The 15,068-nt window shown below is 45.9% G+C and overlaps 1 protein-coding gene and 1 long non-coding RNA gene across 2 annotated transcripts in view; one reads left to right on the top strand and one right to left on the bottom strand.

The window, feature by feature from the left end:
• Nav2 (neuron navigator 2) overlaps positions 1 to 15,068 on the top strand; it is a 359,199-nt gene that overhangs the window by 175,372 nt on the left and 168,759 nt on the right. Inside the window, exon 8 of the mRNA XM_033764074.1 lies at positions 14,940 to 15,068. Within this exon, the coding sequence (XP_033619965.1) occupies positions 14,940 to 15,068 (129 nt within the window). The remainder of the gene's footprint in view (positions 1 to 14,939) is intronic.
• Positions 41 to 10,918, bottom strand: LOC104859710. Its single transcript, XR_004517408.1, has 4 exons — positions 10,711 to 10,918; positions 2,727 to 2,833; positions 1,751 to 1,969; positions 41 to 547 (listed from the first exon to the last, which is right to left on the bottom strand). It is a non-coding gene; the product is annotated as an uncharacterized LOC104859710 (long non-coding RNA).

Raw genomic sequence — 15,068 nt, 5'->3', positions numbered from 1 at the left:
CCCAAAAAAAAAAAAAAAAAAAAAAAAAAAAATGAAAGAAAGAAAGAAACCACAGAGTTTGTAAAGAGAAGCAAAAATTTTCAAACACTTTTGTATATGAACCAAACTGTTTGCCAACAAAAGCATTCGTGAACCGAGGTCACACTGTACCTTGTATTTGTTGATAGAGTAGATAAATTAATGAGCTGTATAGCAGTTATTTACAGTTGTGACCCTGGAATTGGACAGATGTATGCCTGCCCTTGGACATCAGACAGGCTGCTTAATCTCTTCCAGCCTCAGTTTTCTCATCCATAACAGAATGTGGCAGTACCTAGTTTATGGGATTATTGTGAGAGGGTAGATTAGGTACTGCCAGTAAAGTACTTTGCATGAGAGCCTTTCAATATGTGCTTAACACATTATTGAGCTGTTATTACTGATTCAAATCGGAAATAGCAGATGATGGGAAAAGGATATTTTTGACGTATGTACCAAAAGACAGTTCCTTCCAGCATGTAACATGAAGATGAATTATCCTGCTTCCAAATAATTTCCAAAGCTGTATCTGTGAGGGACAAAGAAGAGAAATGGAATGCCATGCTTTTGAGGAGAAAAAGCCAATTCAGTGTGCATTAAGACATGGGCAATCCTATATTAGCTGGCTAAAATGGAAGATACACTCAACCTAGAACATTCTTCTCCATTGTTTAAAGCTTTGCCAATTAGTATCTTTGCCCTGTTCAGTTGATCTAATGATGTCTATCTAACCCTCATGCCTACATTCACCCACTTACTCCAGAAACATTTATTCTGTGCCAGGTACCAGAGAAAGAACAGAGGAATGAAATAGGACTTGAAGTCAAGAGATTAATATTTTAGAGTAAGAGTTGCTAAACTTTCTAATAAATCTCCAGATAGCAATTATTTTAGGGTTGGAAGGCATCAGGGTCTCTGTTGCAACTACTCAGTTCTGCCATTGTAGTGAGAAAGCAGCTATAGCCTTTAAGTAAGTGAATGAGCATAACTGTGTTCCAAGAAAACTTTGCAATGGCCTGTTAGTATGCTTCTATACTCTTAGCATCATTGGAGGCTGAGGCAGGAGGATCACAAGTTCAAGCCCAGCCTGGCAATTTAACGACTTAGGGAGTCACTGTCTCAAAAATTTAAAAAAAATTTTTTTGGGGGGAGCTATGGACGTACCTTAGTGAGAAGGCCTTAGGTCAGTCCCCAGTACCACAAACAAATGAACAAACAAATAGGCAGTGGGCAGAATTTGTCCTTCCGGCCCTGGTTTAGCGATCTGTGTCTTAGAACAGTAAGCTCAGTCTATACTAGGCAAGTACTGAGGCCAAAGGGCTCTGGTCTATGAAGGGCAGAGGTTGGGGAGCCAAGAGAGGGGAAGGAGGTGTTGGCCACGGCCGCTACAGGGAGAGACAGGTTAGCGCGTGGTGGCCCTGTCTGTGGAAGGGGCAGTGCTGGAATAACTAGGAGATCAGCTGTCCTAGACCAGTGCCAGTGAGCCCAGATACCTGTCAGGACTACCTGTCCTCCAGATGGCTGGTGGGCCGGACTGGAGTGTCACAGAGGGAATGCTGCCTACGTACATCTTTGGTGATACCTTCTGCAGCATGGCTGCCAGTCCCTAGGTATGCAGCTGGCTGGCCCCAGGGCCTTGTCATGGGTGTTCCTACCGGCCACCTCTCCCCCCTCGCTGAAATGCTGTCACTCTTTATCCTAATAATAGGGCCTCCCTAAAATACTCTGTTACCCTCTTCCACGACGAGTCCTCCTCACTCTGGAGCTGTGGTCATGGATCTGTTCATTTTTACCGAGGAGGAGAAGCCTGAGGCCCCGTCTGTAGCCTCCATGATGGACAGACCTGGGCTTGGATCCCATCTCTGCATTCTCCAGCTGGGCGACATCAGGCCCATGACTCAACCTCCCGCTGCTAGAATTCACTCCTCTGTGAAACAGGCCTGAGAGCACCCTATGAGGAAGAGAACCTTGATCTCAGTCACTGTGGGGCCAAAGCTAGTGTCTCTCCTGCCTTCATTTCCTCCTTTAAGTCTCACATTGGGAAGATAAAATCACCTTTGGGTTTCTGTCACTCATTTACATCTTTAGTTCAGAATATGATTGACGATACAGGAAGTGTGGTCGTGTGCCTGAAACTCAGGGTATGCAGATCAACAGCTGGGACGGACTGGGCCAAGGTCAGTTTGATATTGTTTGAAACCATCAACTTTGCTTCTAGCTTGTCTACATTTAGGGAAAAATGAGAGAGCGAAGTCTGTGTACTTGTTTTGTTTTGTTTCCTAGCCTGGGCTGGGACTTGTCCGGGTTCTTCGTTGTTGAGACCAATTCAGCGCATGCAACTGAATGGAGAGAGCCTCTGCATGCTGGGTGTGCAGGGAAGAACAGTCTGACTAAGCTATTTGTCCCATTTTTTGCTGTGCTTGGGTGGAATGGATATGCCCCTGGAATCCCTGCTTGTGATTAATATCATGAATATATTTGGCTGGCCAGATTTTACCCTGATTAAGTGCAGAGTCTGTATTTTGTTCTCCTGAGTTTGATTTTAGTCATGAGGCATCAGTGCCTGGACACTAATTTCCTTTTGCTGCTTTGTAAAGAATGTGGTTCTACAAGTTCCGTGCAGGGTCAGTAAAAATGACTTAAATGACTCTCTTGACTTTCTCTGGCTCCCAGACCACATTTTGTGTCCCGCAGTTTCATCCCCATACCTCAGTATCAGTGGCTTCTTCTTCCTTTTGTTTTGTGGTCTACTTGGAACCCCTTGAAAGTATAAACTGTAGATTCATTGCTCTTCCCTTGATACCCGGGAAAGTACCTGCAACAAAAGGAGCATGCAAAACAAATGAACAAACCAAAAAACCCAAAAATCACAGTTGATAGGACAGTGGACGGAAGATTCCAAGGAGAAACTTGACCAAAGAATGTGGAGCCCTCGTCATCTCCCAGGTGACCATGCATCCAGAGTTTGTCACTCATGGTGACAAAGATCCTCTGAAAGAGCATTTAAAAAGCTTAGGTATATGTGAGTTAGAATTAGAAGCTCCACCCTGGTTCGTGAGGGAACCAAGTTTCCACACTCTGTCTGGCAGCCAGGTGTGCGGGGGGAGAAGCCCCTTGCATCCTCCTTTTCCCTCCTCCATGGGAGGGGCCCCTTTGAGTCTCACAGAAGCAGAACAGATGCTGCCAGGAGTGGCTGAGTCACCACTCCAGGCAGTGGGCTGCGTGTAACTGGGCTGCCGCGGAGCCTGGTGAGGGGATGAGCCCAGGGCCAGCCACCTGGAAGCTCTGGGTCCTTCTGATTGCATGAGTGGGCTGGAAGGGCACCTCTCTCTTCTTCTGCAGAGTTTGGCTAGAGGGTTTCTCGGCACCCCCTCATTTTATTGTGCTTATGAAAGACAACAGTTCCAGTAAAATTCTGTACAGCTCAGCCTTACTTTTAAAAAGCCCAGTGTTAGTAGGGGGAGTGAAAACTAGTCTACGTGCAGAACTTCTCGCAGTTTATAGTCTGTGTTCACATCTCTGCCTCTGCTCCCCAAGGCGAAAATAAAAGAGCTCTGGTCCCCGTCTCCTGGAGTGGGTGGTGCTGACCAAGAAGAGAGTGGGCTCTTAGCATACAAATCCTTGCCCTACCACTGATGAGTTGTGATTTGGGGCGAACTGCTAACATCTCTGATCTGCAGCGAGTCTATTTCATAAACTACTCATGGGAATCAATGAAGCCATTATTTTAAGTAAGTTTATTCCATGAAATTATTTCAGACCCTTAGCTCAGTGTCTTAGTACCGTGCCACTCGATAAGTGGTAGTTATTGGTATTGCATTTAGCTTTCCTTCTGGAGAAGTGGGAGCGTAGCCAGATGAAGCAACTCAGGGTCATTAAGTTACGACATTGAATTCGTCCACAAAGTTCAAGGCTTGCACAACTCTCAAGGGTCTGAGCAGCACCGAGCGCAGTGACATGGCTACCTTGGCATTCTCGGTCCCTCATCCTGATTGTCTGATTTGTCAGAGCCGCCTGAGTGTTACACCATGTTACTAGGCTTCGGCTGCACATGTGCTCTATTTCAAAACCTCATCCCCCCTGCCAGCTGGTCACAGCCAGGCCTGTTGCATAAAGCAAAACAGACAACCTGGAGGAAATCGCTTCCCAGTTTGGGTGAGTAAAGGCAGGGAGCTGTCTCTAGGGGCATTTTCTACCTCTGCGTATTTCATTTTTTCAGAAGAAGGGTTCTGTGTTTCCATTAAGAAGACAACTGTCAGGTGAAAAGGCTCAGAAGTCTGGAAGGGCTATGTGTGGGTCAGTAACATCCATGAGTCCCTGAAATTATTTGATCTATCTGATACCTGGTGTCTGCACACTTGGCAGAATGAGGATAAATGACTGCCTTTTTTCTTCTGTTCCTGCACATTTGCCATAATACAATCACAGATAGTGAATAATGGTCCAATTCAGCTCTCAGTTTCTGCACCGATTCCCCCTGAGAAACACAATAAGCTAGTTCTTTGGTTGGCTTCTGACTTTGATTGACAGGAAAAATAACAGCAGAAAGATTGCATCTTGCCAGCATCCTCCAGTGTGAAGAGCAAAAATCATACTTAAATTATTGCAAATGGTTTGCCAGTCCCATTTTTAAAGAGAGCCTCCTGGGGTTAAAAAAAAAACAAAAAAAAAACAAAAAAAAAACTCCTTTTCCTCAAGGAAGAAGTTAAAGTTCAACACATTTTGCCGTCGAGTCTCTAAAAGCTGTTAAAGACTTGGTGAAAACACTGTATCTTGTAACAGAACAGCACCAGCTTTGAGAGCCCAGTTTGTGTCGCCTCTGTCGGTGGGGTAGACCAGCAATGCAGCTAACATGTGCAGATTTACTGGTACCTGGCTCTGGCTCTGCTCTGTTGGGTTGTGGGTTCCTTACCTCTGGCCTATTCCTCAGTGTCCTTCTTGGTGAACTGCAGTAGTGATTAGCTACCCCACTGGATTCATAACACAAATGAAAAATGTCAACAGAATAAAAGGACCTGGCACAAAGTACGTATGCAGTAAAGGTTGGCTGTTATTCTTCATGTCTAACATTATTAATATTAATATTACATGTATACATTTGCCATGGAAACTTTTTGTCAAATAAAATCCTATATGCAAAATGGACTGCTCAGAAGCGGAGCAGAGAACTCATAAAATCAGGTTGGCTCAACTCACTTTTTCCACAATAGCTGCAGATACTCCCCGCCCTGTGTGCCTCAGTGCCCCAAAGAAAGCTCTGCGGCCCTGGGGCTGTGAGGAGTCTGGCTGTCCATGTCACGGGCCTGCTCGGACACGTGCTGCTTTAGCCTTTGTTCCTAGAGTTCTCTCCATATTTGCCTGATTCCCCTCCCCTCTGAGTTTGAGGAGGCCCTGGGGGAGGGGGGGCTCACTCTGGTCCTCATCCTGGGAGAACCACAGTTCCTCCACAACACCTGGCCTCTCATGCCTGGCTTCTGACCTTCTTGGGTTCATGCCCTGATTTGGTACATTACAGGGAGGCCATGTAGCTGTGTTACATAACAAACACCAGGGTCCTGAGTTCAGCAACAGTGGTGTCACTCACCAAATGTGAGACCTTGGAGACGCCATTACTGCCCAAGTCTTTAACCCTCTTTTAGGGCAAAGAGGGCCTTCAAGTAGTGTATCTCTAAGAAGCCTTTCCAGGTCCTTGGTTCTAAGCTTTCACCTTTCGAGCTGTAGTCCTGGTTTTGAGCAGCTGGGAAGATCCTTGCCTTCCTTGTACTTGATGTTACTGTGTCAGTGTAGACAAGGCCCCACTGGGTCTCTCAACAGCCCTGTCCCGGTGATGAATCACTGTAAGCCCAACTGGTGATAGAAATGCTTCTCCCATGTGGCTCTGTGGCCTTTGCTCAGAGCCTTATACAAATTCTTTTGAAATGAGAGATAGCAGGTACCTATTCAGGGATATTTAATTCTTCAGATGTGTACCATGAGAGAACTCCACTCTGAGTTAAGGGGTAAGGTCACGGGAAATACGGGTGCATGTGATTTCTGCCTGCCCAACCCCCTGGTTGCCACCTGTTGCCTGTAGACTGCTGCCTTCTCTAGTTTGGGTTGTGCACACATTTTGGTTCCTTTATTAGAAAAGTGTTTACCAAAATCCATCCCCTGATAGGCTTGTTCTTTAAGCTAGTCCACAAAATCAGTTCCATGGCAAAAATGCATTTAGGAATCACACCAACCTGTTAAACGAACATTTGGATTCCCAGCACTAGTAAACACAGTAAAGGACCTGAGGAACCCTGTAGACAAGAAAGCCATTGGACTAGTATTTAGCCCTCTGTTTTTCAACTTCCCTGACTGTGGACCTTGTCTCTCTGTTGCTGCCAGTTTGTATTGTTCAGTGCAAAGAACTCTGAATTAACACTGTTTGAGGGAGCCCGAAGAGAGAGCAGGAAGAGAGGGAGTGCAGGATTCCTTGTGCAACTCTGTGACAGAGGGACATATTCATAACCATGCACAATCTGTTTCACTCTGCCAAAAAGGCTACTGATGGTATACAGTGACCTGCTCAAATAACGGGATTTTTCCCCCTGTAAAGTGTTTCTTGTCGCCCTATGAAACTTCATGCACCCTTAAGAGAGGGAGGGAGAAGGCTTTCTGTGGCCAGTTTTGTACTTTCTCATAACCATATAAGGTACAGGATAGAGAAATGGCTTGACCAGTGAAAGCAGAAGTTTTCTCCTTGGGATTTTGAACAAATAAGTTCAAGAGAGAAGGGGTGTGCTTGGAGGGTGCTATGGGTTCAAGAAATGAAAGGTGAATATCTCTTAGTTTTAAATATATCTTTCTTCAAATGCCAGGAGCCAAACGACTTGTCTTCTTTATCCAGAAGAGTAGAAGGATATGAAACATTTGCGTGTGGGACACCTTTTGATGTAAAGGGTGTGTGAATGTGAGAGAGATTTCAAGAATTTACTGTTTTTTAAGGTATCATCACAGGGTCAAACATAAGCCCAACTGCAAACAAATCTTTTTAGCAAGTTAACCTTCATTTATCTCTGCCAGTGTTTTATGTGACTAGGATTCTAAAACATGCCTTATGAAATGCTTTGGAGAAAAGGTAGTAAAAACTACTTTTAAAAATGTACAGCACTTCCTTGCTTTCTTTTACTGTGTTTGAGTTACCAGCAAAAAACATGACTGCATTACCCATAGTTTTGCTTGGTTTTATCCAAAATAAGGCACTGAAGGAAAGGAATGACCTTGTCATATATTTAAAAGAAATACAACTATATATGTTTGCTCCAGTGGTGGGGTGCCTCTTCTCTTTCCTGGGGAAGGAGAAATTCACCTAGTAAAAGTAGGAAATTCATGGCTCACACAGGACAGAGAAGGCTTCATCTAATAGGATACTGTACCTTCACATAATACACACTGATTTTTGGTCACACCACCACAAGATACTGGAGTATTTGTACAGGAAATGTTACGTGACCCAGCATAGCAAAATTCCCAACTGAAAATACATTAAAAACATCGCCAAGAGTTCTAGTCATTTGAATTTACTCAGCTTCAGAAAGAACAACTGTTGGACATGATTAGGCAGGAGGGGACAGTCGGGTACTCCTGATTTTAATTTCGAGCCATATGGAGGATCCACTGTGGGCTCATTTCTGGTTTTTTATTGATTTAGTGGGAACAATCGTATGTAGGCACCAAATAGGACATCAGCCATTCTTCTAAGTCAGGCTGCTACTAACCACAATGCAGGTTAACAAGTGTTAGGGGCACTTTCTGTCTGTTTTTTAAGGAACAGCCATCCCAAGGGTGTGACGTGATAGCTGTTTGTGATTTTGATTGGCACTCTCTAATGATTCATGATCTTGAATGTCTTTCCATGTTTTTGCTCACCATTTGTCTCTCTTTCGAGAAATGACAGTTCAAGTCCTTCGCTTGATCTTGTTCCTTGTTATTGGCTTGTAAGAACTCTATATATTCTAGACACTCACTCCTTATATGATTAGTAAACATTCTGTTCTACTTCCTGGTTCATCTTTTCATTGGATGATGGTGTCCTTTTTTAATCTTGCCGGAATCCAACTTACTTCGTTTTATTCTTTTGTTGCCTATTCTTTTGGTATAAAACCTAAGAACTTAATGCCAATGTCATGAACCCTTTTTCCTATGTTTTCCTTTAAGAGTTTCATAGTTTTCGCTGTTTTGTTTATATCTCTGATTCACTTTGAGACATTTAAGTCTTTGATCCATTTTGAGTTCAGTGTTGTACATGGTGTAAGGCAGGAAATCAACTTCATATTTTGAATTTTAGGATGGAGTTCTCTATTTCTACAAAAGATGCCATTAGGCCTGTAATCGGATTTGCATTAACAAAGTAGCTTTTTAAATATATTTGGTTAAGTAGATCAGACCCTTTAGGTTGGACATTCTAGGAGCCTGTGGAATCATAGCTACAGTAAGATCCTTGGAAAGCACCCCCAACCCCATGCTTTCTCACTTTCCTACTCATACTCTTGCCTTTTTTGCCTACTTTCTCTGTCTTCTGAGAGCTTCCCCAAGAAAGAGCCAGAGAGAAGACTGCATTTAAGGGCATAGCCTTGAACTAGACATGGACGCGACAGTGCACAGGGTCCCGCCGGCCAACTCCAGAATCCTGCAGAACTGAATGAGTGGGTCAGACCCCCATGCCCCTCCGTGGCCCTCTCGTAGTTAACAGGGGTCCACAGAACCTGGCTTGAGCAGCTTTGAAAGCATACTTCAAAGAAAAAAAAAAAGCTAGTTTTAATTGTCCTAACAAATCTGAGTGCTCGAGATGGACACCTTGACAAACGATAGGAAATGGCACACACTTTCCCAGGCCCAATTATTAGGTCTTTTCCCCAAAGGCTTTGGAGAGGATTTAAGCCGGAAGCCTCCCCAGGGCAGGTTTAAAATCACAGCAGCAGTGACATGAGCTGGGATTGGCCAGCCCCGGACACTCTCCCTTTGTGCCTCTTGGCACTGGGGCCAGACCACCAACGTCTCCTTCACTGCAAAGCTGGGGACAGAGGAGACTGCGGCCGGGGTTCATCCTTGCAGCAAGAGAGGGGAAGAAATGCTCGTTTATCTGCTTTCCATGATATTTTCATTTAGTATTTTCAGTTCCTGTTAGGGAAGGTGAAGGCTGGTTGCCAGAAACACCAAAGTTTTTCCCTCCCTATTAGAGGATTAATGTTCTCGCTAAACCCAAAATACATTTCAAAAAAGGCTTTTCTTCTCTTCAAAGGCATCCTGTCTGCACTGTTTCAAGGGAGACTTTTCCTTGTGGCGGTTTGTCAGTTGGTGGTGGGTGAACCTTGTGAGCTGGCGTTTTAGGGCCAAAAAGTTCAGACTGCCTGGCAGTCCACCACGGACTGCATTAGCCGAGGGTTGAAAAGGCAGGATTTGTTGTACGTAATGTACGTCATATTTTTCAGTTTTACACAGGGATATCTGAGCGTTTACTGGATCATCACGTACTGTGCTGTTTAATGGTCAGAAAATTGTGAAAGCCATTATTTTAAAGTTATCTCTGGCTCATCAAGGCCAAGTCGTGTTGCAGATCTGCCCCTTCTCAGCACAATATCACATGTTGAATGGGTACATGTAAATAAATCAGTCTGTAAAATGTAGCTGTTTCAGATGAGATTTGAATCTAGTACTTAGATGAGCTTTCTGATTTGATTTCTTCTTGATCATATATCTTCCAAAAGCATAGATTTAATATAAAATAAGTATGTCCTGAACTAATATAACAGTGTTTCCCCGACTTGCATCTCCCACAAACCTTCTGCATGATTTTTGGCAAATCTGTGAACTACTTGTGGTTTTTCATTTCATTTTTTTCTTCAATCAGCTCAAATTTCAAATCTCTATTTATTATCCATGAATGTTCCTTTATACATGGGCTAGTTATTTTTTTCTGATGAGCCACCCTCTCTCCCCTCACTCTTAAATATATATATTTGGGGCGGGACAGGGGACAGTACTTGGGGACTGAACCCAGGGCCTTCGCAAGGAGCTGCATCTCCAGCCCATTTCACTTCATTTTTATTTTAAGAGAATCGCACTAAATTGTTTCAGCTGAGCTTGAACTTCTGCTAGTCTTGCCTTAGTCTCTCAGAAAGCTGAGATTACAGCCCAGCCCATGTCTCCACACCCAGCTAAGTAGATTTTATTCATCCATCCATCCATTCATTCTTTTATTTTTGTGTATTAGAGATTGAACCCAGGGTCTTTGCGTGGGGCTATATCCACGGCCCTTTTGCTTTTTTAAATTTTGAGGCAAAAACAGCAACAACAGCAACAACAGATAAATACATAAATTTTGAGGAAAGATCTTGCTAAATTGTCCAGACTGGGCTTGAACCTGCCATTCTTCTGCCTCACCCTGTCAGAGTGCTAGGATTACAGGCATCCGCCACCACACCCAACTAAGTATATAACTCTGAAATGATAAAAATATTCATCCATGTGCCCTCTGAAGCAGCTCACCTCTTTGGCCCCTGTACCGCCACTCGGGGAATATGTTGCTCAGAACATTCTTTTATGCTTTCCTCCCTTCTCTCTCTTAGATTCCTTTGCTCTAACAAAGATTCATACACATGAGAAAAGAAACAAGAACTGTTAGTTATCAGGCAACAAAGTTGTAAGAATTTTTAAACTACTCACCCTGCCCTCCTCCCTGTCTTCCCTGGGCTTGTTTCTAAGACACCAGCATTTCTGATTTCAGAAGGAGACCCCTCCAAGGCTGACTGGCCTCACCAAGCCAGCTCTCTCCATCTATGAGTGGGCAATGTCCAGAACACTGGAGAGTGAATTTGAAGATAAAGAAACTCCCTGCATGTGGCTGAACAGAATCCTGATAGGAAGTCATGAGTGGGTGCTGCGTGCAGGAATTCCCATGGAACAAGCCATGGCTCAGCCCTATAAGGTCTCTTGGAGACCCGCTGGGATTTTTAGTAGGAGCAGAGCCAAGAGGACTTCTGAGAAATAGCTTCTCTTGTTTCTTACAAATGTAGTGACGGAGGCCCAGAGAGGTCAAATGACCTCTCTAGGATCCTACTCTTAGTGAGTGACAACACTTGAGCCTTGGCCTGCCCTCTCACACCTCTCCCGAATTTATCTCACTGCCTCAGAAGCCTTGTAAGAAAAGTCTTGTGCTAGGAGTCAGAGGACACTGGCAATAGAAATGGCTTCTTTCAAAGAAAGAGGATCTGACCTCCAGCAGCCACTCAGCCGAGATGTGAAATCCCTCAGTTGATACCCTAGAAATGACAGAAATGGGTCACATTACCCTGGGCAAAACTGCTTGTGACCCGAAGCCATTTTCACTGTGGAAGGGACTTCTGGCTCTGATATGAGTATAAAGTTTCAATGACCTGATCCTTTGATGCCCTGGTACACTCCAGCCCTGCTCAGAATATTCCACTCCAGAAACGAAGCCCAGAAGCATCCAGGTTCTTGTGGTTGTGATGAATAGTTTAAAAGCATCCCAGCGACTCCAGAAGCAGAGGGACCCAGGCTAAGTGCCAGGGGGAAATTCTGAAGCTCTGCATTTTGATCTGTTTTTTTTTTCCCCCTCCACTGAGAGCTTAGGTTGTAGTAAAACCCTAGTGACAAATCCTACATCTCTGCTGCCTTAAATGCAGTTTTTAAACGTGAAGGCTACCTACCCACCACAGATGTGGGAAGAGGCACGGGGATAGGATTCCCCCTGGAGGACATCTGGACCGATGGAGTCACAAACTGACCCGTAGCAGAGGCTCCATAGGATGGTATCTCAAGGGTCACCTCCTCCATGAAAGTTTCCCAAAGGGAAGCCTGTAGCTAGCACCACCTCTGATCTCAGAGTGCCTGGAGGACCCTCTGCTGCTCTACCTTACTCTCTTGGCTTGTTCTGAGGTCTGTCACATCCCTTGCTGGTGTGTTGCTAGAGGGCACCAGCCCTGTGTCATTCACCTCTGTGTCCCAAAAGTGCAGTGGACAGCGAATGGGCCTCCACACACCCTTGGACGAGGGACACGTGGACAGAGACCTTGGGAAGCACAGGGTTTGTAAAAATATCCTAGGGTGCAAACCAGGCAGCTGGAGGATCTCACATGGCTTGGCAGAGGAAGTGGCATTGAACTGGGGTGTGACAGGAGAGATTTCCTGGGAGCCATCATGACACGACCTGAGAAATGAGTAGGCATGACCATTGTCCTTACACAAGTGACAGCCCCTTCCCTGTCCTCACCACCTTTTCCCAAAGGACACACATTTTCAGTGAGTCTGGCCATTTCACAGAGACAACAAACTCCCTGTGTTCTCCTGGGTCATCTGTTAGCTAGTTTTCTGTCAAGTAACTTCTAGCTACAATTGTGTTAGAAAATATATTTAGAAATGGTAGGAAGGGGTGTTTCTTGTCTAAGCTGTTTCTGAGAAAGCTCTGTAACAGCTCCAAGAAGGGACGTCATGTTGGTCTATGTACACAGGCAATGCCCAAAACTTCTTCCAGAAAGAGGGACGCACCTCCAAACATGATCTCACAATTCCTTCAAGGACAGTCTTGCCACTTGTCCCTGAGTCCTCCTTTTCTTTAGCACTTATTTTCTTACATAGGATATAATTAAGTGATAAAATTACTCATTGCCTGTTCCCTTTGGCTGGACTATAAATGCCACAAAGGCAGAGCTTTTGCTTTGGAATGGATGTGTCCCGGGTACCTAGAGCAGTGTCTAGTGTAATTAGGTGCTGGATGAATGAGCAGATATTGGTATGAACAGACATGTTGAATGAATGAGTGCTTCACCCCTCCCCAGATCTGATCCCAGCTAAAAGGGAAAGGTGGTTGTCCTAAGAGAGGTAGCACTCAGGCTTGGAGAGCCACAATTATTTTGGCCCCAGAGCCTCCTGAGGCTGCTTCCTGTGAAGTGGCTGAGCTGATTTGTGCCTGCCGTGGATGTCATCAACATACATGACATGCATCCACATACATGCTAGGAGAAAAGACGGTACCCGAAAAGCCCACTAGTCATTTGAGTGGCTGCTATTGACACATGTTCCTTATCAAGGGAGGCAGCGTGGTGCTATCTGGAGACCCCAGTTCAGATTTCAGGTGCACCCCTTCCTACGGTTGCTCAGTCGCTCCACCTAGTGTCAGTTCCCTGTCTCGCAGAATGGGGGTGAGGTCCCCATGTTCACATGCGCTGGCCCTGGGCCTCCTGACCTCGCAGCCCCTCTCACGGGCTGATGGTGTGGGTGGGTTCCCAAGCCCGTCTCCACGCTGGTCTCTGGCTCTCCCCAGGAAAGGATCCAGCAACGCCTGTGAGTTTCTTTTGGGAGGATCGTGCGGTAGCACCCTCCCCTCCAAACCCAAATCCCCAGTAAGTCAGGAAGATGGATGTGTTTTAAAACACTGAGAGGTCTGCTTTGGATCAGCCTGAGCCTCGGCTTCCCCGCTCAGGGAAGCAGCTCCTCTCCTCGGGCGTGGGGCTCTCCCTGCCGCCTTCACTCAGCCTCTGTGGCCGTTGACTTTTAAATCATAAAAAGCCGCTCTGTATACAGTTTACTCTGTTGCTAGAAGGCAGCGGAACATAGGTATTAGGAAGTGGAGAGAGAGAGAGAGAGAGAGAGAGAGAGAGAGAGAGAGAGAGAGAGGGAATCGGCCGTTAATCCCGCCGGGCTTCTGGGCACTGGAGTAGTTGTGGATGACAAAAGTTAATTAGAAACATGAGCAGTTTAACTGAAAACACTTGTGACAACTGGAAGGACAGCGTTTCTGCTTGGGGAAATTTTCCTAGGGAATCGTTGCAGGAGAAAGTGGCTGCCGCTAGGTAAGTCAGGTCACTGCCTTTGCAGGCGCGAAAAACCGTGGGCGTGGACGGGGTGCACCCTGCCTGCTCTGCACTTGGGAAGCAGGGCATGGTGGGCACCAGGCTGCAGGCTGTGCCTTCCCCATCTCCCTGCCACTTGGTCCAGCAGCTGTCCCTCCTCAGGAGGCAGAGCCGGCCGTCCCAGTGCTGCCTGAAGAGCAGGCTGTGGCTGCCATTCCTTGACACTGGTGGCCACCCTGGTGGCTGTGGCTGGGAGCCCCCACTTCCCAGAATAATGCTGGCTTTTATTTGGAAATATTTCCAGGCATTTCGGAGCAAAGAATCTGGCCAGGGAAACACTCGCTGAGTGCCAAGGGGAAGCCTTGACTCTCAGATAACCTGTGGGGATTTTGCTTCCCCCACCCACCCTTGGGGAAGCCGTGTGCGCAGATTACATTCTTCAGCAGAGAAGAAAGAAAAAAGTTTTGCTTTTTTTAAAAGTCAAGCCTGAATAATTTTTGTAAGTCTTTAAGAGTGCCAGTGTAGGAATAACTTACATGCTTTGATGGGATTTAGCAACTTTTGTGGGTAATTATTCTCCTCTGAAGATTTTTCTTGTCTTTTCCTCCTTTTTAAATTTTTTGTCTACTGTATTTTAATGTCTCTGCTACATAGTTTCCATAAAGGGTGGATAAATCTTGATTCTTATCTCTGTTGGGAAATGGAACTGTAGGTTAAATAATGTAAAGCAATGGCTGTCTCCTGCACCTTTCTTCCACCGCCCAAGATTTGTTTTTCCGTAGACTGACAGTCTCGATCCTGCTGTCGCTGGTAAGACCGGTGTGCATTTGGACAGCGCAGCCCGCCAAAATGGGATGGGGCTGGGGGAGGGAGGTATGAACTATGCATGCTGAAGACGGGGAGGCAGTTGTTCTGTGATTTAAATCTGAACACAGGTAACCCCTAAAGTAGGCAATGGGGCTGCGGGGCATTTGGGCCTGGGGCCATTGGCTGTGTAGCAAGGCCAGCCCTCCCTCAACCCCAGGGCGGGTCAGCGAATGTAACTGCAGCTACCCGTCCTTTCCCTGTTTTCTGTCTCTGCAGAACCACCCACGAGCTCAGCCTCTTCCTACCCCGGCATGAGCGAAAGTGCACCTGCTCCCTCGGACACCAGCAGCCCCGCGGCGCCCGCTAACTGCAGCGCCTCCTCCGCCATCCCGCAGCCCGCGGCCG

The sequence above is a fragment of the Fukomys damarensis genome, unplaced genomic scaffold (assembly GCF_012274545.1).
Source record: "Fukomys damarensis isolate Sample0158 unplaced genomic scaffold, DMR_v1.0_HiC HiC_scaffold_16, whole genome shotgun sequence".
Classification (NCBI taxonomy): Eukaryota; Metazoa; Chordata; class Mammalia; order Rodentia; family Bathyergidae; genus Fukomys; species Fukomys damarensis.
Note: the sequence above shows the minus strand (reverse complement) of the source record. Positions and strands in the feature narration are given on the sequence as shown.